At 37.7% G+C, this 25,617-nt stretch overlaps 1 protein-coding gene across 2 annotated transcripts in view; it reads left to right on the top strand.

Moving 5' to 3' along the window:
• Nucleotides 1-25,617, top strand: part of LOC113416405 (solute carrier family 71 member 2-like) — a 151,726-nt gene that overhangs the window by 104,145 nt on the left and 21,964 nt on the right. Inside the window, exons 1-6 of one of the 2 annotated variants that reach the window (XM_026674262.2) lie at nt 6,050-6,555; nt 8,809-8,901; nt 10,489-10,551; nt 15,847-15,974; nt 16,248-16,362; nt 21,878-22,096. In XM_026674262.2, the coding sequence (XP_026530047.1) occupies nt 6,340-6,555; nt 8,809-8,901; nt 10,489-10,551; nt 15,847-15,974; nt 16,248-16,362; nt 21,878-22,096 (834 nt within the window). In that variant the 5' untranslated portion in view covers nt 6,050-6,339. Of the gene's footprint in view, nt 1-6,049; nt 6,556-8,808; nt 8,902-10,488; nt 10,552-15,846; nt 15,975-16,247; nt 16,363-21,877; nt 22,097-25,617 lie in introns of those variants that run through there. The other variant, XM_026674271.2, reaches the window with a different exon arrangement.

Genomic DNA, 25,617 nt, shown 5'->3' with positions numbered 1-25,617 from the left:
GCAGATTGTTCTAATAAGTTTTCTCACCAGGCACCGATTCCAATATCTCTATACATCTACATGGTTTGGGGAAAAAAATACAATGTCTTTATGTCAGACTATAATACCAAAATAATAAATATTATGGATGGATGTCAATCTCTTGTATGAAATGACACTAAAAGAAGGTGGCAAAAGTCCTAGTAAATGATATGGACTCTTTCTCATTTGTCATTAATCATATGGCCATGCCCCAGCAACCCCCACTGCATTCATGTCTTGCCCGCATCTGAGGTGGCTTAAATATCTAGATTCTAGAATATAAACTTGAGAGCAAACCTTACTCCTTGCTAGCACTGACTGATGATGTTACCTTGTTTGGGTAATGAAACATCTGCAAGAAACAACAAAGCTCAGAGAGCATCAAGGACCCGTCAGCTTAAACTTCTTACTGCTTCGGTTATGTTGTGGTGTTTTCTGTCTTATCACGTTTTCTGTGAACAGTTTCAGGGAATGTGATCTACTTTGCTCTTATTGGCCACTTCTATTTACTGTGAGAACACTCCATTCCCTGTGGTTCTTGAGCTTTTCCTTCCAGAGTTTGGGTTGGATTGTAAGGCAGATTCCTGGTTCCTGGATATGCATCTGTCTGATGGTGCTTTCAATAGTGCTTGTCAGCAATTACACAGCCTCCTTATAAATATAGGGTTAGAGATCTTCTAAAAAAGCATTGGACTTGTTTGAAAGACTAATGTTTCTAAAAGAGTGCTGGTCTTGCCTTATACAAGCTGAGTTCACAGGGAAATAAAGGCCAGGTTGTGCTGCTGCCGTGTTATGTGCATTAGAGGTTTTCTACAGTTTAGGTTGACCTTAGTTTTTTTTTTTCATTTTCAATGTTTTAAAATTATTTCTGAGAGCCCATACAAAAATACTATCGCTCTGGACAATGACCTACGGCCAGGTTCACACAGCTGCAGTTTCCATGACTTTGTGCAGTGCTTCACAGCTATTTTCTTATTACTTTCCAAAGAATTAGCAATATTATGTCCCTCTCGGAGGGAGAGCGGGCATCACTGGGCCCACTCCATACCAGCTTTATTAGCAGTAGGTGCTATGGTGATGGCAATTGTTGCTATAAGTAAGCCACCCAGATTTGTGTAACTCAAGATGTCCACTCTAGCATTCAGGTTCTCTTAGGCTATTATCTAGCTACTTCTGGATGCTGCCAGACTTGAGATCAATTGCTTTTTCCTTAACCCCATTTGGGCTGGATGCATCTTTCCTGTCAGCTGTGCTGTTTCTGAATTAAGCCCATTTTCAGAAAAGCATGATACAGAAATAGCTTGGATGACGGGTACGAGACAAAAGGGACAATCTATGCGGAAGAACAGGATTCTTTTCTGCTTCACCTTGCATCCTGCCACCTGCCTCAGTGAGATGGGTAATTGGAAAAATGCTAAACCTGCCATGCAAGAATCTGTTTAAATTGACCGGACCTCATCCTGCTTCACATTAAGAACCGTGATTAGTGGCTGTTTTCCCATTGGTAGATGAGAAATACAGAAACGGAATCCCTTTCCTGGCATCTGTGGGCTTCTTCCTTGTATGTAATCAAGTAAGCAAAGCACCAATTGCTGGAGTAAGTGGCAAAATAGGAAATGCCTGGAAATGGTGGGGTGTGGACGGAAAGATGGTGAAATGAACAGTTTATGTCCATATATTTTTCTGCAGATTGAAGTGGTGGACACCATTATAGTTGTAAGAGTCCTTAGTTAATTCTAACGAAACAGCAATGTTCAGATTAATTAATTAAAATATATATCTGCACAACTGGATACAATGAATTCATTTATATAGAACTAAAGATTTATTTATGCAGACCTACCAGTAAAGTAAGTCTTGATGTAATCAAGACATTTCTATTCATAAAGTGTTGAATCTATTGCTAGGGAAATAGCTTTACGTTTTAATTTCACAAATGCTACAGAAATTGCTTTACTGTCTCTAAAGAAACAGCAGTATGATAGTGCTATGAATCCTAACCCTAACTGTTATTTCATTGATTGTTTAATAACAGAAATAGGCAGTTGTATTTGTTACATTAGTACACCAAATTACAATTGAAGCAGTTTTTATTATTAGCAAACCCAGGCACCAAATGTATTATCAGTGCTGAATATTAAAGGGCTCTGTGTTTGACTGTCAGATGCTCTTTTAAACTTCAGCAGGTCAATGAAATTCAGATAATAATTTTGGAAACCAAATTCCTTCTTTACCACGATGTTAATGGCAATTTCGGACTACACAAGTAAAACAAATCAGTTAATACCATGACAGAATTGAAAATCAGTTAATCAGTCTTGCCATTTTATGCTTTGAAAACAGATGTTGGGAAGCATCCAGCCTGGCAGGGAGGAAGGATGAGCTAGTCTAGAGCCACTGTGCAACTGCAAAAGGGGTGGAACTGGCTTTCCCTGAATTCCTTGGAGCCTCATCTAATTGTTCCAAGAATAGGCTACCAGACAAGGAAGATTCCTGTATTGTAGGCAGAATGTAATAAAATACACTGCTCAAAAAAATAAAGGGAACACAAAAATAAGACATCCTAGATCTGAATGAATGAAATATTCTCATTAAATACTTTGTTCATTACATAGTTGAATGTGCTGACAACAAAATCACACAAAAATTATCAATGGAAATCAAATTTAGCAACCCATGGAGGTCTGGTTTTGGAGTTACACTCAAAATTAAAGTGGAAAAAAACACTACAGGCTGATTCAACTTTGATGTAATGTCCTTAAAACAAGTCAAAATGAGGCTCAGTAGTGTATATGGCCTCCACGTGCCTGTATGACCTCCCTACAATGCCTGGCCATGCTCCTGATGAGGTGGCGGATGGTCTCCTGAGGGATCTCCTCCCACACCTGGACTAAAGCATTCCCCAACTCCTGGACAGTCTGTGGTGCAATGTGACATTGGTGGATGGAGCAAGACATGATGTCCCAGATGTGCTCAATTGGATTCAGGTCTGGGGAATGGGCGGGCCAGTCCACAGCATCAATGCCTTCGTCTTGCAGGAACTGCTGACACACTCCAGCCACATGAGGTCTAGCACTTCGTGCATTAGGAGGAACCCAGGGCCAACCACACCAGCATATGGTCTCACAAGGGGTATGAGGATCTCTTCTCGGTACCTAATGGCAGTCAGGTTATCTCTGGCGAGCACATGGAGGGCTGTGCGGCCCCCTAAAGAAATGCCACCCCACACCATTACTGACCCACTGCCAAACCGGTCATGCTGGAGGATGTTACAGGCAGCAGAACGTTCTCCACAGTGTCTCCAGACCCTGTCACGTCTGTCACATGTACTCAGTGTGAACCTGCTTTCATCTGTGAAGAGCACAGGGTGCCAGTGGCGAATTTGCCAATCTTGGTGTTCTCTGGCAAATGCCAAATGTCCTACACGGTGTTGGGCTGTAAGCACAACCCCCACCTGTGGACGTTGGGCCTTCATACCACCCTTATGGAGTCTGTTTCTGACTGTTTGAGCAGCCACATACACATTTGTGGCCCGCTGGAGGTCATTTTGCAGGGCTCTGGCAGTGCTCCTCCTGTCCCTCCTTGCACAGAGGTGGAGGTAGTGGTCCTGATGCTGGGTTGTTGCCCTCCTACAGCCTCCTCCACGTCTCCTGATGTACTGGCTTGTCTCCTGGTAGTGCCTCCATACTCTGGACACTATGCTGACAGACACAGCAAACCTTCTTGCCACAGCTCGCATTGATGTGCCATCCTGGATGAGCTGCACTACCTGAGCCACTTGTGTGGATTGTAGACTCCGTCTCATGCTACCACTAGAGTGAAAGCACCGCCAGCATTCAAAGGTGATCAAACCATCAGCCAGAAAGCATAGGAACTGAGAAGTGGTCTGTGGTCACCACCTGCAGAACCACTCCTTTATTGGGGATGTCTTGCTAACTGCCTATGCTTTCCACCTGTTGTCTGTTCCATTTGCACAACAGCATGTGAAATTGATTGTCAATCAGTGTTGCTACCTAAGTGGACAGGTTGATTTCACAGAAGTGTGATTTCCTTGGAGTTACATTGTGTTGTTTAAGTGTTCCCTTTATTTTTTTGGGCAGTGCAGTTAGTTTCAACTCTGTAAGTGTGCAACTCTGCAAGTCTGGTTGTTTATGCCCAAGAACAGTTCCTTCAAAATCATTTTTTTTAAAAAAAAACAGCTTATTTTGGGTTTGCTCTGCTGTTTGAATGTTTCTGAGGAACTCAGGCAGGGGAACTGCTAATAAAATTATCTTGAGAAATGAGAAAAAAAATTATAATCCGGAAATTGAGGATTGGATTAGTGGAATTTAATTTATCCATTTTTGAAAAAGCAGTATTTCTACCAATCTCCCCGCTTCCCCCATGCACCATGGCTCATTTTGGCATATATTTTATGATACTGTAACGTAACATAATAGTTTTACCCTTTTTAAAATTAAACCATGCTTATTATTTCATTAATATATATGATATGGTTACTTTTTTTGGTTTATTTTGTTTTTGGTATTTTTTGTCTATTCTTTAACAGAGCAGCCCCCAACTTTTTGGGCACCAGGGACTGGTTCCAGGGAGAAAGGTTTTTCTGTGGACCCAACAGGGCATGGTTTTGTGTACTGCCTGCGTCTTATGGATGGGGCTTCATTTGTTTGAATCGGAGGCTGGGGACTCCTACTTTAACAAACCTGTAGTAACATGAACTTTATTTTTTTTAAAATAATACAATAAAATGCCCAGTCTTGGCCTCATTAACAGGAAAAAAGGTCATATATTGTTTTTTTGGTTTTTTTTTACCATTCCTATTGAAAGAGGTCGATGACTTTTGGACCTGATAATTTTATTGATCTGAATGATGCTAAATTGTATCATATAAACATTTATGATGCATTTCACTGTACAATTACTGATTTTGCATTCGTGATATTGAATGTTTACTGAAACTTAATCCCTACAACCTGCAGAAAGAGTTAAATAAGAACAAATCTTATTTAGCAATGCTTGGATGTCACAATTCCAGGAAATCCAGGAAATAAAAAAACCCCACCTGTCTTCAGCAAATTCCTTCAATATTGTTGCTAAGAAAAATTTATGGATGCACCATAAATTTCAAGGAGTGGACAAAGACCTGGAGAAAAAATTTAGCCACAGAGTTAAAAGGAACTCCTTGATTTACAGCCATTCATCTAGCAAACCTTGTTACAACATCAGTGAAAAAAGTGAGTTACAACTGGTTCTTTCTTGCACAATTGGACCAGTCCCATGAACACATAATCTAAATTTGGGTGCTTGGCAACATCATGTATTTACAATGGTTGCAGCATCCCCAATGGGCTATTGCTATATAGCCAATGGGAAAAGCTGAATTTGCTTAATGATTCACTTGATTCACTTAACTGCGGTGTTTCACTTAACCACCATGGCAGAAAAGGTTATAAATTAGGCATGACTTGTTTAACAACCGACTTGCTTAGCAATTGAAATTCTGTCCAACTATGGTTGTGAATCGAGGTCTTACCTGTACCCATAATTAAATTTCAGTATAGCTAAAATGTAATGTAATATTGAAACATCTTGTGCCTTACGTCCAATACTTAGTGTGCAACAATTATCCTTGGCATGTCTTATGTAATAAAAAAATAGTATCGCTTTAATAATTTTACACAGTGCCCCTTACACCACTTGTAATTCAATAAAAACAATAAAACAATAAAAAACAAAGCCAACCATGAAAATACTTAAAATATTTGAAAATAAAAATACACCGGCTACACACAAATGGGGACGAAGAGACATTTGTCAACTCCACAGCCTCTTTCTCGCATATCTAGATGGCAGGAAGCAAAAATCGGTGAAAACACCTAATTGCGGTTTGAAACTAAGCAAGCAAAAAAACCCGCCGAGCTCACGCGACACCCGCCCATCCGGGAGAGAAAGCCCCGCCCACTTTGCCTATTACGGTATATGATTAGCGGCTCCCCGGTGCGGAAGCCCCGCCTTCTCTGTATGTGACGTCTTTTCCGGTGGGTGTGTGTATGTGTAGCCTTCGGCAGCCGTGTGTCCCCCGTAATCCCGGGAGGGCGCTTTAGTGAGAGGGGAGGGGCTCTGCCGCCGAAAGTTGCCGCGGCGCCCTGAGCTTCTCCTTCTCTTCTCTCGCTGTGGGGTTTTTTTTTTCCCGCTCCCCTCCATCTCCCGAGTCGCCCGGCCCTTGAGACGGTGGCAGCGGATGAAGGAGCCGGCGGGAGGCCGCCCGGAGCCCCTGCTTCGCCGCCGCTTCCTTCGCCTAGGCAAGATGGGAGTGAAATGAACCCCGAGCCGAAACCGCCGCCGCCGCCGTCTCCTCCTCCTCTTCCTCCAACCCCGGGCGGCCGGGAAGCGGAGGTGGTGGCCTTGACAGTGGCGGCGGTGGTGGAGAGCGAAGCAGCGACGTGCGGAGCGAGCGGCGGCGGTGGCAGAAAGCGCGGCAGCCGAATCATGCTGGTGAGGAGAATCGGGTTCAAGCCGGGCGGAGGCGCCTCGGTGAGTACCTGCGAAGAGACCTCTCCCCCCCATCTTCCCTGCCTCCGTCCTTTCCCTTCTGGAGGCTTCCGCCCGCCGAGGCTCCAGGGAACTCTGGCCGTCATAAGAGGGATGCTCGTCCTCCTGATGGGGAATGGGGTGGGGGGGGGCAGGTGTCGGCTGGGTTCAGCGTTGAAAAGCTGCATCCTGCAGCCGGGAGGAGACACCGCTGCGCCGTCTCCTCTTCCTCTGCTTCTGGGCCTGCTTGCCTTTGGGAAGGGTTGCAAGGGCGAGAAAGAGTTTTCCCCTCCCTTGGAAAAGCCGTAGGTGGTGCTGAGCGGGTGACCGGTTGGTTGGAAGACCGCTGCTGCTGCTGCTGCTGCGCTTGGGGTTCTCGTACCTCAGGCCATCCCATGTAATTCAGGAGATCTTGCGGGAGTCGCTTTCGGTTTCGAAAGGTTCGCTTTCACTTTTAGGAAGCTTGAGCAGACAGACCATCATGCAATTTTTGTTTAAATGGCGTCTAGAATGAAGTGCGTGCCTTTGGGGGATACCAAGTGTATTAGAAATGTTGATTAGCACACCAAGGGTGGGTGGATGGATAAGATAACTTGTCATTATTATTTTTTTGCTGCTAGCACAGGGCCCACATTAAAAATGAAATTCTGTTGGCTGCTCTCAAGAGGGTGTATATCTACCCAAGCACATACACAACACACACATGCTATATACATATACAAATACATCTATACAATATACTTGTTTTCTTAAGTTTTTGTGGGTACTTACAATATACATATGTACATATGTAGACACACACACACATATATATATATTCACACACATGCATATCAGCACCCCACCACCACACACACACATGTATGTATCACTATTTATTTTGAATACTTAGTGGAAAGAGATGAGTGCTGATAGCATGCCAGGGAGGGAGGGAGTCCTAATGACATTGGATGGAGTGAGTGAGAACCATCAATTCATTTTTCTTCAAATAAGCACATAGATTTTCTCCATGACAATCTATCCCTACCTAACCTGGCCTTTTCAGGTCCTCCAAAGATGCATCCATCACAGTTGTAACAGTCTATCCCCCCCCTTGTCGCTGGTCATCCTGTTCCCTGTTTTCCCACCTTTCCCATCATTGGAGCCTTTTCCAGAAAGCTGGGTCAGGCCTCAGATAGTTACACAATTTGCAATTTTCATCATAAAATAGTTCCATGGTGGGATCCAACACTCTCCAAAGGGAAATCTCTGTGTATGTTTCTGCCACTTCTCTAAGTGCAACCCTTTTTATTACATCACTGATCAGATTGCAACAATCAACTATATGTTTGAGTTGAATTTTCCTCTTATATGAATGGAAATCCAGATAAAAGAGAGGTCTATTAACTCTTGCTAGTTTTACTTTCTAAAATGCTGTGGTTGGTACACATGAAGAAAATGAATTGAAAAAATAAGAATCTTACTCAGAGAATATGAGTAATTACCTCACCATAAAACAAGATCTTGGAGCAATTTATACAATATATTAGTGAATTAGGCAAAGATGAAAGTATCTTGTGTTTGTTAATAAGATCTTGGTTACAGGATGGACTCTCAGTATTTTGAAAATGTCACAGTAGGTCTACTGTAATTTACATTAACAAAAATTGTTAATTTTTATAAACTTCAGATGCATTAGATACAAAACCTTGAATAGTTAATTAAGGAGCAGTAATTTTCACTTCTCATGCATCCTTAGTAACTGTTCTAGAGAATCCCTCAAGTGCATAGTGGATAGTTTTTAATTCTTATAGATATTTGTTACATTTTGATTCTATATTTGTTGTATATATCAATGTTTTTGATTTTGTAAGTTTTATTATTTGGTTGTTAGTTTGCTGACAGTGTGAAGTGTGAAGAAAGACATTTTATTTCTTACGTAAAATCTATTCAAATATGTTATGTTTTTTGAATTGTCATTAAATGGGGAAAGGGATTTTACAGGCAGATGCAAACATAGGATGCTATCTTTATAAAGTAAAATTGGGGCACTTTTGTCATCCCTGTCATCCCTAAATGGCTATCTTGGAAGGGTTACAACAAGGCATCTACCAAATCAGGGTACCCTTTGCTCCATGCAATGACATGTATAATTCCCACAAATCTTACTGTAAAAAACCAGTTTCTGTCTCTTCTAATATATAAATCATTGTTATAGAAACAAATCCCTAAGGTCTATATGCTATTAATACTGGTTTTTTTTCTTTTTATTAACAGCAAGGTATTGGCCGACCAAGTGTGTACCATGCTGTTATTGTGATCTTCCTTGAATTTTTTGCTTGGGGGCTTCTCACAACACCCATGCTCACTGTAAGTTTTCAGATCTCATCAACTGCAGCCTCATTGGCGTTTTTCTTGTGGAAGGAACCATTCTGTTCTCTACTTGTCCAATGAAAAGCTTTTCCCGAAAACTGTTTTGTGGCTAACGGACTTTCAACAAATAGGGTTTCAAAGGTTATGAGCCACATTGTGGATTTCAAGAGAGGTGGGAAATCTTCATAGGTTTCCGAAAGAACCCAGAAACTTATCAGGAATCTAGAACACATCCAGGAATTAGATGATCCCAAACTAACATCAGTTGTGCTTACCTTGCCACCCAACACAGAGAAAACATAAATTTCTTGAAAGCAGGAATTTTCTTAATTAAAATATGAGCTTTGTGCCATTAGATAAAATTAAAATACCAGTTTTGTACCATTAGATATGGGACATGATATCTGCATGATAGATGAGAACTTCCAAGGCAGTTCTCATATACTCCTATCTGCTATTTAACTCTGTATGTGAATGTTGCTAGTGTCGCATTGCTTAGAGCAAAGAACACACTCATAATTGTTTACTTCCTTTGGGCAATACATTTTGTTGGTCATTGCTATAAACTTTCTATTTCTAGTTACCATCAAATTGTGTTCTTATTTGCTGAGATACTGCAATACTTAAAATATAGGAGTGATAGGGCTTTAATTACAATTTATGAAAGGCAATTTAACACTGTTCTTGTCAAAATCCATCCAGTCATGGGTATCAATTCTTTGTAGGCTTCCTTAGAAGGTCAGCTGAGTTTTGGGAATGGTTTGTCAGCTTGCACGTAAGATATTCTATGTATTGAACATTTTAATTTCTTTTCCTGTGCTGCTTGGAACTAGTGCTTTCAATACATAATACAAATTCTACATTTTTTGTCCTTTCTCACAGTCAAAATAGCTGTGTATCTGTTATAAGGAGATTGTGGGAGAGATGTAGATACATCTCATACTGATATTCAATAGCTTTTGATACATTTGTACAATGTATTAATAAGCTTATTTTATTTTGACAACAAATCAGTTCTTTTAGTGTTTCAAATTACCACAATCACATTTCATGCAGGTAGAAATGTTCTTGCATATAATTATCATTTTGTTTTATTATGCAGATAATATATAACCTTTATATTGCAGTTGTTTAAATGTTAATATAGTTTTAGCAACTAGTGAAGATACCCTTCTTTTGGTCTGGGATATTTAATTTTGATGAGGCATATGGCCATAATTATTTCTTTAATGGAGGTAGTGATAACTTAATCTATATTCTAGTTTGGTCCTAGATTTGTGTTCAGTGAAGTTTACCTCAGGAGGAAAGGATTTAGGTGGCTAATTTCTTTAATCCTCGATTCATATTATTGTTCCCAATAGCTTCTCTGTATTCTGAAGGAGTAGACTAGTAATGATAAGGACTTTAAAAAGAAATGCTACTCAAGAAAAATTGCTGTATTCCCCTTCTATACCTTTGTGTTCCTGTTAGATTGTAGTTCCCTTCATGAATGTTCTCATGAAAGAGCCTTTACTTTTGAAGTTATTAAAGATGCATTGACTTAATTTGAGAAGTTAGTTTTGAAATAAAGTATTTCTCTTATAGGTCTTACATAAAACATTTCCTCAGCATACATTTCTAATGAATGGCCTCATTCAAGGAGTTAAGGTAAGAATGTTTTAAGTATTATCACTCTTACTGATTAACAGAATAACAATTCTAAATTGGAAATATTACATGATTTATAGTAATAAAAACAGCATCAAGGCAAGTATTGGCATTAACACTTTTTAAAAGATAGTTATGTAATTAAAGTTGTGGAATATTCTTAAGTATATGTAAAACCAGTTCAATTCAGCAGGCCTTAATTTTCAATGGATAAAGCTGCACTGATATTTAGTAAATTAAAAACATGAAGCAATAAAATATCAAACTGAAACTAGCAGCATATCAGTTTGATAAATAATCTGGCCTCAGCAAATGGTTTATATGAAATAAGGACACTGTTTAAACCAGTTTTTGCATTTGTAAATTGTAGCTTGAAAGTGTCAGATATAGAAGAGCACACATAGAATAAACAAAGGCATGCACTAATATTAGCTCAAAAAAGATTGTAATCAACAGTATAATATTTGCACAACAACATTAACAACTATATGCTCCTTTTGCATTTGCCTTCATAGATACCTGCCTGTAAAAAGCACAATCTAAAACAGGAATTTCCAACCCATGGTCCATAGACCAGCCTTCAGTTTGTTAGGATTCGGTCTATGCAAGTGAGCGAAGTTTTATCTGTGCATGGTGGGATCTAGATAATGCACAAAATCACCCCTTCTCGGTATGTGGAAAAATTGTTTTCACAAAACCAGATCCTGGTACCAACAAAGTTGGGGACTGCTGATCTAGAACATATTTTAACACTTGCAACATGACTGCTAACATTCCACAGGGCAATAATCTATATGCTAATAAAACTCTTCTACCCATAACCTTTAGCTGGGTGAAATGCTGCATCAAAGGACAACAGCTTTCGAGCCAAGGTGCTTCAAATGGACTAACTTACAGGGACCAAAATCCATGATCTATGACTGGCCTAGGGTATTGAAATTTGGCAAATTCTATAAAAAGTCATAAAATTATCATAAAATAGTTATGACATAATACAAAGTATCATAAAATATTCCCCATGCTGGTGTTGATTGTGCTATACAGTTCAACATGAACTACTTTTAAGGCAGATACACCTCTGAATATTTTCTACTGAAGGCACTGCATTAAAATTTTTGTCATTGTTGAAGGCATTGAAGAATCTGGTAAGAAAATATTTTTGAAAAAATGACCCAATGGGTCACGGGTTGACTAGTTTGTGTACAAATGTAGCATTATGTCTGATCTAGAAGAATCAGTGGTTGGGATCATATGCTTGGAAAACTGCTGACTTTTTCTTTTTCCTCATTTCCTCTCCAATCTTAATAGCAGCAGAGTTGGAACCAGATCATGTTGCAGTATTGGCTAGGCCAGAAACATTTGGATTGGAAGTTGATTATTGTATTTTGAAAAATATTTTACCAATCATGCAATTGGAAAAGCTGAAGTGTTTGAAGCAACATTGCTCAAAATGATCTGGTTTTATTCTGAGAAAAGTGAACACATTTTCACCCTCAGAGCAAATATGTAGATAGTCCTCATTTAGTGACCACACTTGGGACTGGTTACCCTGTTGCTAAACAATGGGATTGCTAAGAGAAATATCATGTAACACGATGGACTTACAATGTGACTTTCGATTTCATCATTAAGTGGGTCACCACGGTTGTTATGTAAAACATATGACCACAACTTGCAGTTTTACTTCTGCGTTCTCTGTTACTTGTTGCAAGATGGTTGGGGAGCACGTAGATGATGATTTTGTATCCGCTGGATGCTGCAACAGGTTTGCTGGTTTCAAATTGCTCAAATGACAATCTTATGATTGCAAGATGCTGCCAAAGTCATAAATGCAAAAATTAATCACAAATGTCTTTTTTTTTTACACAGTAACTTTGAACATTCTCTAAATGAGGCATTTGATAAGCGAGGACTTACCTATACAAATCTTTTTGTAGATATCTTTTTGTTTCAGACTGCTTGACTTGAGATACTTGGAGCTTAAAAGAAGGATTCTGTAGTTTGTGAAAAAAATAATGACTTTGGGAAAACTGAGGGCTAGGATTCATTTCACTGACTAATTTGGATATGTGTGATCCATTGGAGGCATACCAAATAACTTGGAGAATAGTTCTGTAGATACCAGAATAAAAGGGAATCAAGAACAGCCTTGTTACCATTTGCAGTGGTTCACTTAACAACTGTGGCAAGAAAAGTTGTAAAATGGGCCAAAACTCACTTAACAAATGTTTCATTTAGCACAGAAATTTTGGGCTCAATTGTGGTCGTAAGTTGAGGATTACTTGTATTAACTTTCATAATGTGTTTTATCAGGGAATATTTTTAAATAATTGCAGAAAATGTCAGTATTTTGAAAATCCATGATGGTTTGACAGGAAAATGAATTTTTACATTAAAAGTGCAAAAAAGGAAAACTTAATAGATGTATCTTTAATACCAATGCATCTCTTTTAAGGAAATCATGTGAAAAGGTCTCTTTCTTGACAGTTCTCTGATTAATGTCATTTGTATATTGAGGAAAATCTACTTTGTAAATGAGACTTTCTAAATATTAATGCAATTATTTGTACACTATTTAAACCCTACTGCCATCAGTAGTCATTTTCAGTTTACTGCCTACTTGTAGACTCTCAATTTTATTAAACAAGCATGTCTTCCAAAATAGATGCACTAGTAGTCCAAATAGATATGTATATGGCTTAGCATTTGTTTGAAATGCTCAAAAGTGATAAATATCAAAGCAAAGAAAGAAAATATATACTGTTACTTAAGGCAGGGAGGGAGAGAGAGGGGAGGCGGGAGGGGGAGAGTAGAAATGAGCTAGCCCAGTGGATTTTTTTTTTTCAAATACAGTACATTTTCAATATTGTGCTACAGTATTAAAAATCAGATCAGTATCAGAAACTGTTGAAATATAGGTGAAATAATTCAAAATCTTTAGAATGTGGCACGAGTTTTATAATTCTCTAGATACTGGCCAATATTTGTTTTATCTGCCAGTCTAACTTTTATATTTTAGTCTTCCTTCAAAGTGGATTGTAGATTATCAAACATTCATGACTCAAGGTATCATGGGCTGCAATATTACAGCTAATTTGCAGTTTAAAAGGATATGTAAGAATGGCTTATATTGAAAGATCAAGCAGACCATTCTGTTTCTGTGGCACTTTCATTAAATTGTTCAGGTGGAGAATAGCTATGCCTGCTTTTTATTGAAGTACTTTTACACCTAAGGAAGATTTTCTGTGCTCACATGAAGCAATTCATCAAATAACTTATTCCTTGGAGACCTTTTTATCCAGGTGTTGTGACCTTCGTCAGCTGTGCCTGATTTAAGGAACTCTAAGCAGAATTAACTACCTTTTATGCATGGGACCAAGCCCATCCAGTTTGTTCTTTTTAAAAAAAATAACTATTACAGATTATGATACAATAATGGAAAATAATGTAAACTAAAAGAAAAATACAAAAGCACAGTTATTGGCAGTGCTTTTCACAGCACTGTCTTCAGTTCACCATTCTTCTACAAGTCTACAAGTCCCCCAATTCTTTTTTTTTAAGCAATAATGTCATAAATTTTAGGAAAAAATTTAACCTCTTGTTTGTTGTGCTTTATGTCATCTGTCAATATGTGTATATATGAATGATGAACTGAATATTATATGCAATACTGGCTGCAGAGAAGCCAGGCAAATTTGATCTTAGAATCATAATAATGGAACAGGGCATTTAAACTATTAAGTTCAATGTTCAATTGAACATACTATCAAGAATAACCTATCACCATGTTGGATAGTGAGTTCCATTGTCCAAATGCTCTTATGCTGCCTCCTTCTCTCTCCCTTCTTCCTCCTCCCTCTTCTTCCTCCTCCTCCTCCTCTTCACATTCAGTTGTAATCTCTTTGATAGCTTAAGTGCATGATTCTGTGGCATGCACACAATGAGAGAGGATAGGCTTTGACCTGTGTGGCATTCATTCAAAACATATCTACCCAAAGTAGCCTGTTTGTCAAATGCTTTGCTTGAAGTAATTTACAACATCCCTAAAATCAAAGAGGTTGATAAGATTTATTCATAACGTATCTCTGCTGCCTTCTAATAATTTGTAAAACTAATATCACACTAAAAACAGGAGAACTTTTACTGTATGGTATAAGTGTCCATCCTACTTTAAAAATTCAAAGAAATTAACCTGGCTGTTGTTAAAAACATTTGGGAAGAAGCAAGTAGAGGAACAAGTAAAGACAAGTAAACCACTGTTAATGATGTCTACTCACACTGTTCAACAAAAAGATATAAGTGGTGGTTTTGGATTTTTGAGAGACATGAAGTCATAATAGAATGTAATTACTGGTTTCTTTGTGAAGCCTTCCCTTTTAAACCTGATTTGCCTTTGCTTTTATTAGCTACAGTATTTGAGACTGCAGTCCTTTGATCAAACATTCCTTCAGCTGCATTTGTTGTAAATGTATACAGCAAATAAAAAGGTTTAAATGAAGTCTTCACTGCAAATTTGGTTAGCAGTCAATAATTTGAATGCTTTTCAAAAATTCCTAAAGAGGTTGAAGCTTTCATATAATAAAAATATATTTTTGTTAAAAACAAATGTGCATTACATGAAGTAATCACAGTCAATCCATGTTAACATTTAAAACTATAACATTTACTAATCTCAAACTATCGGCTGTACTTTATGACAATATATCTGGTATATTGTCAATATTTCTGGTAGCATAAAGGTGACAGTGTGCTTATGTCCCAACTGTGGGCAATGTCAGCCACTATAGAAACATAATCCTAGGCTAGTGAGATGTTTGGTTTTATACTACATAACATATTCTTAACTTCTTATTTTGCTTTGATCTACCCTTTGAAATGACTTTGTGCTTCTAGCAATCTGTAGGCATTGTGACCTTTTGTATATTATAATATAATCTCTATCTGATGGAAACTTCATTCTTCGTTTATTGAGATGGACGCTCAAATGTATTACAATGAACAATTCACCCATTTGTTTAGTAACTTTCACTTTTGCCATTGCCATGGAAACAATCTTCCCTTGTAGCTTAAGAGTTTTATTGGATTTCAAAAGTATGACATTCATGTTTGGGACTTATGCAGCTTTGCTGGCCTGCTCCATGTGTGTGTGTGTGTGTGTGTTTAAAAATGCTTTATTCCTACAACTATTGTTATTTAAAAATTATGTTTTATCAACAAGTGCTTTCCAAAATATAACAGTTTATAGTTGCTATGTTACTAGAAATAACATTAAAATAATTAACATTTTGTTCTTAGGGTTTTTTATCCTTCATGAGTGCTCCACTGATAGGTGCTTTGTCTGATGTCTGGGGAAGAAAATATTTCCTTCTTATTACAGTTTTCTTCACTTGTGTCCCTATTCCATTAATGAAAATAAGTCCATGGTAAGTGTTGCATAAATAACTCTGGTTATTTGGGGAGGGGGAGCTTGGGGAGAGGGGACCATATTAAGAGATCTACTAAACTTTCTTGCTTTTGTGTCAAAGTGAGTCAGTGTAAGTCTTTTAAGCTAGTGCACTCTAAGTACACTTGACAAAGGAGTCACTGAACGTAGATGGGATATAAAATTGACAAATAACTTAAAAGTTTGCTTTTCTTACTTATATTTACAGTTTTTTATGTAGCTACAATTCATAAATGTGGTTCTGCTTTTGCAGGTGGTATTTTGCAATGATTTCTGTATCTGGGATTTTTGCTGTTACATTCTCTGTCATATTTGCATATGTAGCTGATATAACTCAAGAACATGAGAGAAGCACTGCTTACGGACTGGTAAGAATGTTTCTTAATAATTCTTTGACACAAAGTGTACGTTGGTTTATTGGGTATCATGTTAGCATTCACTAATAATTTCTGATTTTTTAAAAATGTGATATTGCTTAAAAATAAATTTTTTAACACACAAAAAAGATCTTGTATATAGCATCCTCAAGTAATAAGCACGTCCATTAAATAGGGAGAAGGTTTGTGAGCCCCATGAGGTAGACCAATCCAAGAATTCACTTCTGATACAATTCTTTTCTTCATCTTAATAGTTTATAAAGAGTTAATGATCTCTCCTGGTCAACTAATTACACACCCTTTAAAGACAGTTTTTCCTATCTTGGATCCTTCACGAGTGAAGAAATGCTAGGATGATCATTGTTTCAGAACTAATCCCTAGTAGAATTTTTATATAAAATACTGACTCTTAACTGGCCAGTTTGAGGAAACTTGTCTTTATTTTATTGGTAATAGTGGAAACCATTCGTTTAATCTTTTTCAAATGTTAGCATAAAATGTATTAAAATGCTTTTCTTTGACACAGTGGAATACTTTTTAATATAGATGTTGGTTAAAGTAAGTGAACACAGCAGGATTCAATTTATGGTGTGTGTGGGAGTAGCTGTGTTAGTTGGATACAGCAGAAGCAACAGAGCATTGTTTGGTAGTTAAATAACTGACAGTATTAAATGAAGCACTGTAATTTTGTGAATTTATGTCATACATGTACTAAGCGGTGTCTTCTGATAAGAGGGATAGAAATATAATCATGTAAGTAGAGAGTGAACAAGGAGGTCAGGAACTATTGAAGTGCAGATGGTGAAGATTGTCTTGATTACTTCCTAATAATGATCATTTTCAAAATGGTGGAATGAAACAGGCATTTTTAAATTAGTGTGTTGTAATACATGGATTATGGTAAGAAATGTTCATCTTTGTTTAAGATGAGAAATCAAGGGCTTTCATGATATTTTAGCTACATCATGGTAGAGCCAATCTTAATTTTTTTCTGCATTGGAGATCATCTTACAGTGAATCCTAAAGTATCCTGCAGAAATAAAAATTTTCCAATCAAAGATAGAAAGTTGCCTCTAATGATGTGGTATCTGTTCTTTTGCATAGGAGCTAAGTATAATGAGATATTGGGTTACAAATTTTTGGCATGTATTCTTTGGGAGATAAAGAGATACATGTATACAATGAATGAAATGGGTTATATAAAAGATATCCAAGAAGAGATTCAAAATAGTTTTGATAGCTAGGCATACTGCAGGGCTTTTGCTAAATTTTAGACAGTTACTTATTTAGTTAAGCAAATAAATACCTAGAACTCAAAGACCTGTGAAAAGGGAATACAGTTCAAGATGAGCTGTAGATAATTGTTGATTTCAGGGGGTGCAACTAAAGCTCTAGATGAGAACAAGTGGTTTTTGATTTTCTTTTACCTGTGTAGCAGTTAGTTTTTAATATACAAGGCACTTCATTTGTATGTTTTTATGTGAATTTGCCCATATGTGAAATTTTATTGGAATTTATGTGAACTTTCATTGGAATTACAGTAACTGAATTCTTGGTAGAATTTGGGGAGGGTATCTAGATAGCCATAGGTTTTAAATCCACCCTTTCTCTTTTCTTATAAAGTATTTATAGTAAGTCCCAAAGGGACTTATGCTTTTTCAAGAGGCAACTGGATTTTCTGGTTTTTCTTTGAAGATGTTTCACTTCTCATTCAAGAAGCTTCTTCAGCTTTGATTGGATTGTGGGGAATGGAAGGATCACTATCCAGTTAGAGCTGAAGAAGCTTCTTGGATGAGAAACGAAACATCTTCAATGAAAAACCAGAAAGTCCAGTTGCCTCTTGAAAAGGCGCCTGTGGGACAACCATGACCTGGATGACTGAGAATCTCCATACTGTAGATATTTATAGTATTTTGTAATAGAGGTAGTCCTTGTTCAGCAGCCACTCATGTAGCTACTGTTTGAAGTTAATGTGTTGAATGAGGGACTTTTGACTGTACCATGTAGTTGCAGCCATTGCAGTGTGATCATGATTTAGGAGCTTAGTTTTTGGCTAGCAATTTATAGTGGTTGGAGCATCCTATGGCCATATGATCACCATTTGTGACCTTTGCTGCTAGCTTCCAACAAGCAAAGGCAATAGGGAAGCTGGCAGGAGGTTGCAAATGGTGATCACATGACCATGGGATAGTGTGACCACAGTGGGGTTCACCTAACCATGGCAACGAAAACTGCTGCAACTTCTGTAGTCACGTGACATCATGCTTATAACCATGTGGCTTAGGAACAGAGTTGCTGATCACAATCACCACAGTTAAGTAAGGACTATTGTATGTATAAAATATTTACTATAAATATTTCCTATTTCTAACTCAGCATTCACACCAAAGCCACAATTTGTGGATCTATTTAAAAAAAATGATTTCAGCAAAACAGTGCTATATGAAGAAGACTCAATTATCAGGAAATGGTAACATGCTCTTAATGCCTTGAACTTTTGTTGTTGTGTCATTAATTTGTGAGTACTTTAGCAATCCCTTAGTAAAATGAGATATCAGAATTACCGTATTTATCGGCGTATAACACGCACAGGCGTATAACACGCATCTTCATTTTAAGAGGGAAATTTCAGGAAAGCGCCGTTTCACCCCCACTCCCACCCCGCGCGCTTCAATCCACAGTGTCCCATTCTGCCTGCCTGCCTGCCTGCCTTAGTTTCTGGTTGTTTGGGAGCAGCTTCGGCTGAGAATAATAACTATTCGCCTCTTTTACTCAGCCGAAGCTGTTCCGATTCAACCATTAACGAAGGCAGGCAGGCAGGCAGAACGGAGCACTGCGGGCGGGCGGGGGGGGTGGGGAGAAACGGGCGCTTCAGGAAGCTGCGGCGACAGGAAAAGCCCCCGCTTCTTTGAAGCAGTTTCTTCCTGTGCTGGTGGAGGAGCGAGAGAGCGACTGACAGAGCTGACCCAGAGAGAAGGACAGGCTTGGTTGCTTCCTCCCTCCCTTCTTTCATTTGTGTCCTTGATCCCCGATCCCAGCAGCATTCACCGAAGGCTTCTTAACATTATATCGGCGTATAACACGCATACATCATTTGCCCCTATTTTCAGGGGGAAAAAAGTGCGTGTTATACGCCGATAATCTGAAAATATCAGAAAAACATTTTGCTAAAAAATACATCTAAGCTTCTGAGATGGTGATAAAAGAGGATTCCTGTTTTTAAAAAACTTTGTGTTATTATTGATTAGATTTCAATCATTAGATGGGATCCAAAAGTAGAATATTTCATGAAACATCGATAAAACATCCTTTGTACAAAGCAAATAATTAAAAATTCAAGCACTCAGTTTAAAATTGGAGCAACAGTTAATTCTAATGACTCACAAGCAATTTTCCCACGGTTGATTGGTTGAGAAAACAGTTTTGAACATAACTTAATTCAAAGCTATATAGGCTTTTTAGGTTAAAACCAGCACTCTAAATGTATCCAGAATCATTATTCAGTTGCTGCAGATTCTGTAGCACAAATGTAATGTGCATTTGTGCCTAACACCAGGTAGGAGACAGATTACTGCATTTTTCTCCAGCTGCAGTTTTTGCACGATCTTCAAAGGTAGCTGTCAAAATTTTAGGGAAAACCCCCTCCCAAAGTGATCCAGCCATTCATGCCTCACTTGGTTCTCTGCATGAGCAAAGAGGGACATATGAATCCAGATCACAAGTGCTATAATGGTGAGCCATCTTATCTATTTCACCTGAATCCACATCCAAAAAAAGGGATACCACTACTGCTACATTCCTGTCAGGAGCACCTAGGCACTTCCAGGTTGAAAGGATTGAACAGTGATATCACCCTTGCCCAATTGGGGGCTCCTTTCATGTCCCCCATTAAAAAAAAAAGGAAAATGTTTAAAAAACAGCTTTTTAATTTTGGCAACAATATTTGATTTGAAGATAAAAATAGAAGATAACTTAGGTTTTTGGCCATTTAAAAAGTAGAAGCTGTTATAAGGTTCAGCAATATAATTGCAATATTGTGATAGGATTGGAAAATATATGAAAGAAATGGAAAATTGATTGAATTGTTCCAGTCAAAAGAATCACATGACAGACTAATGAAAAAGAGGATTTAAGTAAATGAAAGGCCATAGAAGAAACATTGCAGTTGAGAAATTATGACTCTTTGTAATATTAGTATGAGCATTTCTGAAATAATAATTCCAATTATTGATATTGCAATACTGTTTGCAATACCTATATTAATATTGAACGCAACGAGATAAATGTAACCTCAAAATAAAAATCATCATAATCACAACTGTGATAATAATAATGAAATTCAAATAATTGTTAGTGACTTTTAATACTGAAAAATTATGACACTGTTGAGATTGGGAGGGATTTATTTTCTACGTACTGTTTTTTAACATTGATGCTGCTTCTCGATTAAAAGAAAATTTCAGTTCACACTAAATAAGGAAATGTTACAGCATAAAAACCACTCCTTACCACACTAACAAATAAGCTTTAACTACAGCCATAAAACAACAAGAAAGCCATACTTCAAATTATTGATAGTAAAAGAAAAATCTTTAAATGTCTTCAGAATTCTGTAGGTAGAATTCTGTGTCTTGTGAATTGTTTGTACTCTGTAAGAGAAGAGGGAGACAGAAAAATATGTCTGCTTACTTTAAAGTGACATATCATGACTTTGTTAAACTTGCATCATAAGTCAATTTCCTGGAAAGGAGTGTTTAGTATTGCTATTTATATCTCTACAGTATAAGTTATTCTGGTAAATGTTTATCAATGCTGCTGAGGATATTTCATAAATCATGTTGCCCCCTCCCCATTTTTCCCCAAGTTTGTACCAAATGAGATGCAAACTAAGAAAGCATGTTGACCTGTGATTAGATCATTGGGCATTAGTAGTTGACAATGACAAGGATAATGATTTTGCAGCTCAACTTGATCATCAGCATGCTGGTCGGAAGCAAAACAGGGCAATTTACAAATTTAGTGTAATGAGATTTCTCTACAACCTAATGAATTCTTTGCATAGCCTGTAGAAGAAATCTGGTACTTGCAAATCCCTTCTCCCAAAGCAGGTGGGTAGGCTGAATTTTTGCAGAAATGTACCTACAGCCTCTTATTCATTTTGCTAATATCAAAAAATATTCAGTGAAATAATTACAAAGTTTAAACTAAATCAGCCTTAAAATTAAGAAATATAAGGAAAGCTTGATGAATTAGAAGGGATATTACCTTAAGAAAAAGGATTGGACTACAATGATTTAATGTAACTTTCTTGAATATTCTGTGACAGATTTATCAGATTTTTTTCTCTAGAATAGTCACTTTAATAGTCACTTTTCTATGATGTATACCTATGTCTAGGTCAAAACATCTCTCAAACATCGTTAGTGTTTGAAATTAACTTTTAATTGTGTTAGTTTTTCTTCTATCAAAGTATTGTCTTTTATGTATTTTTTCTCCTTATATCTAGGTATCTGCTACGTTTGCAGCAAGTTTAGTCACTAGTCCTGCTATTGGAGCACATCTGTCTAATTTGTACGGTGATAACTTGGTGGTGTTAGTTGCTACAGTGGTAGCTGTTGTAGATATCTGTTTCATACTACTAGCTGTACCAGAATCTCTACCTGAAAAAATGAGACCACCTTCATGGGGAGCTCTTATATCATGGGAACAAGCAGATCCCTTTGCAGTAAGTTGCCAATTATCTTTTTTCTGCTTTATGATACAGGATGCCACTTTTCTGTTTGTGAAAGAAAATGCATTTTGAATGGATTGATTAAAATGAAATTCTGTCAAACAGGCATGCAGCTATTTTTTAACCATGTTATTTCTACATGTAACTTTCTAATTATGTATAAAAATAACTTGCCTATAGAATCTTTACAATATTTAACATACCTGTCTGTTTAACGTTATGACAGGCAAGCAGGAACGTAGATAATTCTTTATTAGATAAGTCAGTGTGGAATTGAAAGGTAACAAACAACGTATGACACCTCAGCCCTTGTATGTTTTTCTGTTATTTCATTTATCCTGACTTCAGATCATGGTCCTTTTTAAATATGGTATTATGAAATGAAAATAAAAGCAACATATGCAGTTCCTGTGGTCTGGCTTCACTTAACTCTGAGGACAGGTAGAGTGTTACTAATTGGAAGTTAGCTTCATTCAGTTTAGAAAGTAGAATCAAATTATTGGGTGAACAGTTTTTATTTTTGCCCAGAAAGTATACCATTAAGTGCTATCTTGATTAATTTGAACCAAAGTCAAGCTTTTGGTTACCATGAGCTACTGCCCAGATGAATTTAGGGAATCATCAATATTAAGAATATTTAATGCACTGTCACATTAATAATGCATTGAAGCAAACCATTACAAAATTATTCTACCTGAAAGGAGGAAAAGGGTGTGGGAGAGAACTGTTTACCAGAGGTTCTGTCCTTTCCAACGTGATGGTGAGAGTTGTTAGTTTTTCCTATTTTAATTTTAATCCAAAGTGCCTCAGAATCTACATGACAACTCTGTGAATGGTTATCCAGATTTTTGGAGCTGTGTCTCATTACTCTGCCAGCCAGTCCTTTTTCTCTTTATAAAGTTATGCCAACCTTACTACAGGTAGTCCTCGACTTATGACCACAATTGAGTCCAAAATTTAGGTTGCTAAGTGAAAGATTTGTTAAGTAAATTTTGCCCCATTTTATGACTTTTCTTGCCACATTTGTTAAGTGAATCACTGCATTGTTAACACAGTTGTTATGTGAATCTGGTTTCCCCGTTGACTTTGCTTGTCAGAAGACTGCAAAAGGTTATCACATGACCTTGGATACTATAAACCTTATAAATATGAGTCAGTTGCCAAGCATTCAGACATGATGACCATGGGGATGCTGCAAAAGTCATAAATGTGCAAAATGGTTATAAGTCACTTTTTTGATGCCATTGTAACTTTCAATGGTCAGTAAATGACCTGTTGTAAGTCGAGGACTACTTGAATAGCCATGTTGTAGTCTGGGTCTATAGGATTAATTAAATATGAGTAAAAAGCTTAAACTTACTCAAACTAGAGAGACAGATTTATTTTATTTTATTAAATTTATGTTCTATCCATCTCATGATCTAAAGCAACTCTGGGCTGCTGGATTATTGGCGTGTGGATAAACATATCTGATAGATATAACCTGCTTTGTACAAGATTTTCAGCATTGAAATTGCAGTATGCTTTTAGTCTTTCCCTTTTGGAGAACCTTCATCTGTCCCAGCTGTCTTTTCTCATAAGTTTCTCTGTCCTAGAATCCTTCTTACCATTTCTCTGGATTCATGAGAATCCCCTTTTTTAGAAATGCAAATATATCATAAACTTTAGCTTTAGTCCCCTTAAAATCAAGAGGTCTAACATAATATAGTCACGATTTCCTCTTTTCTGTTGGCTATTATCAAATATGGATAGATGACCCTCTTGGCTCTTTTTCTGAAACCTTTCTGCAAGTCAAAAGAATATCCTGGAAAGGTCATGCTTGGCAGAGTATGAGAAGTTAGAAACAATAAAAAAGTTTCTCAACAGCCGGTGCTACTTTTATTTGTTCCTCCATTTGTTTTAGCCCAGATTCTCTCTTCAGGAGCATGCAGTGATGACCCTATTAGAGATGGACTGTCCAAGGTTTCAAGTCCTCTAGCTCCCTCAGGGCGGAGGTTGGTGTTGGATTTTAAACTAGCCTTGCCTAGCTAAACTAGTATAGCTAAGGACTTTACTCTTGAAATAGTGGGGCATGAATGCCTATCTGTATTAAATAGGCCGTAAGGAGATGTTGGAAATCCCACTGCTGCGCTACCTTCCCTTGCAGGAACCCTTTCCAATTCGCTTAACCTGTCTTTGGTTTTAGAGTACACATAAGAGTTCATGTAGGTGTTGAATGACTGGAATCTCCAAGCCTTTTGGGACAGAGTTAGGTATAGTTTTAGAATTCATAACCTCCAGGGCAGTTACAGGTAGTCCTTGACTTAAGACCACAATTGAGCCCAAAATTGATGTTGCTAAGTGAGAGATTTGTTCAGTTGAGTTTTGCCCCAATGTATGACCTTTCTTGTCACAGTTATTAAGTCAATCACTGCAGTTGGTGTGTTAGTAACATGGTTGTTCAGTGAACATGGCTTCTCCTTTGACTTTGCTTGTCAGAAGGTTCACGAAAGGTGATCACATGAACCCGAGACTCTGCAGCCGTCATAAATACATGTCAGTTGCCAAGCATCTGGATTTTGATCATGTGACCACAGGTATGCTGCAAAGGTCTTAAGTATGAAAAATGGTCATAAGTCACTTTTTTCAGTGCCATTGTATCTTCAAATGGTCACTAAATGAATTGTAAGTCTAGGACTACCTATATTGGCTCCCAATAAAACTCAGTCCCAGCAGATGTAGGCAATCTCATGGTGAATCTCAGTTTTGTTCTGGAGCAGATGATTTTAGTAATCTTGATATGAAGGATTTTTCTATCAAATTTTTGCCATTTCTCCTTCAGGTTAGATTCATTGCTACTCACACCCACCATGGGTTGATTAACATGACTACCCTTAGATACCTCATTGTTCCAGATGGATTCTGACAGGAACATGGGTCATTTCTCAGTAGTCTTGTAGACAGTTTTGTTGAGCAACCTGATTAGCATTGCCAATAGAAGGCTATGAAGGCAAACAATGTGATTCTTTCCAGACAGTCTCTCTGTTGGCAAATTCTAGATGGCTAGCTGGTTTACTGATGACTAATGGGAGATGAAGCAACACCTTAGGTGCCAACTGAAGACAAAAAGTGACATAGAACATGGATACAAACTAATTTTCAAACCAAGGTAGTGATCAAAAAGGAAGTGAAACAGCAATTTCTTCTATTGTCTTGGTGAGCTCTCGACCGTGGTAAACTCCCTTTGGGAAGAACTCAGTTAGAGCCCCTTTCCTGGCTGCTGCAACTTGTTTATGTGGCATTTGGCAAACAAAGCTATTCAGATTCTCCAAAATCTTGATTATTTGTATGCAGAATTTGTAATGACTGGAACATTGACAGGTCATATTATCAGGAACAAATGACATGATAAAATGTTCTTTTGGCTCTTACACTCACTTGTGGATTGGCCAGCCCCATTAGGTAGACCAGACCAAGAAACAACTATAATAACAGGTCTCTGAGAGTGCTATGCTTCTTCCATTCTTATACCCACA

Source organism: Notechis scutatus, chromosome 2 (assembly GCF_049901735.1).
Source record: "Notechis scutatus isolate UNSWTSFEM ecotype Mainland chromosome 2, rNotScu1.2, whole genome shotgun sequence".
Taxonomy (NCBI): Eukaryota; Metazoa; Chordata; class Lepidosauria; order Squamata; family Elapidae; genus Notechis; species Notechis scutatus.
The sequence above is the reverse complement of the archived record's forward strand: the minus strand, read 5'-3'. Positions and strand labels throughout refer to the sequence as shown.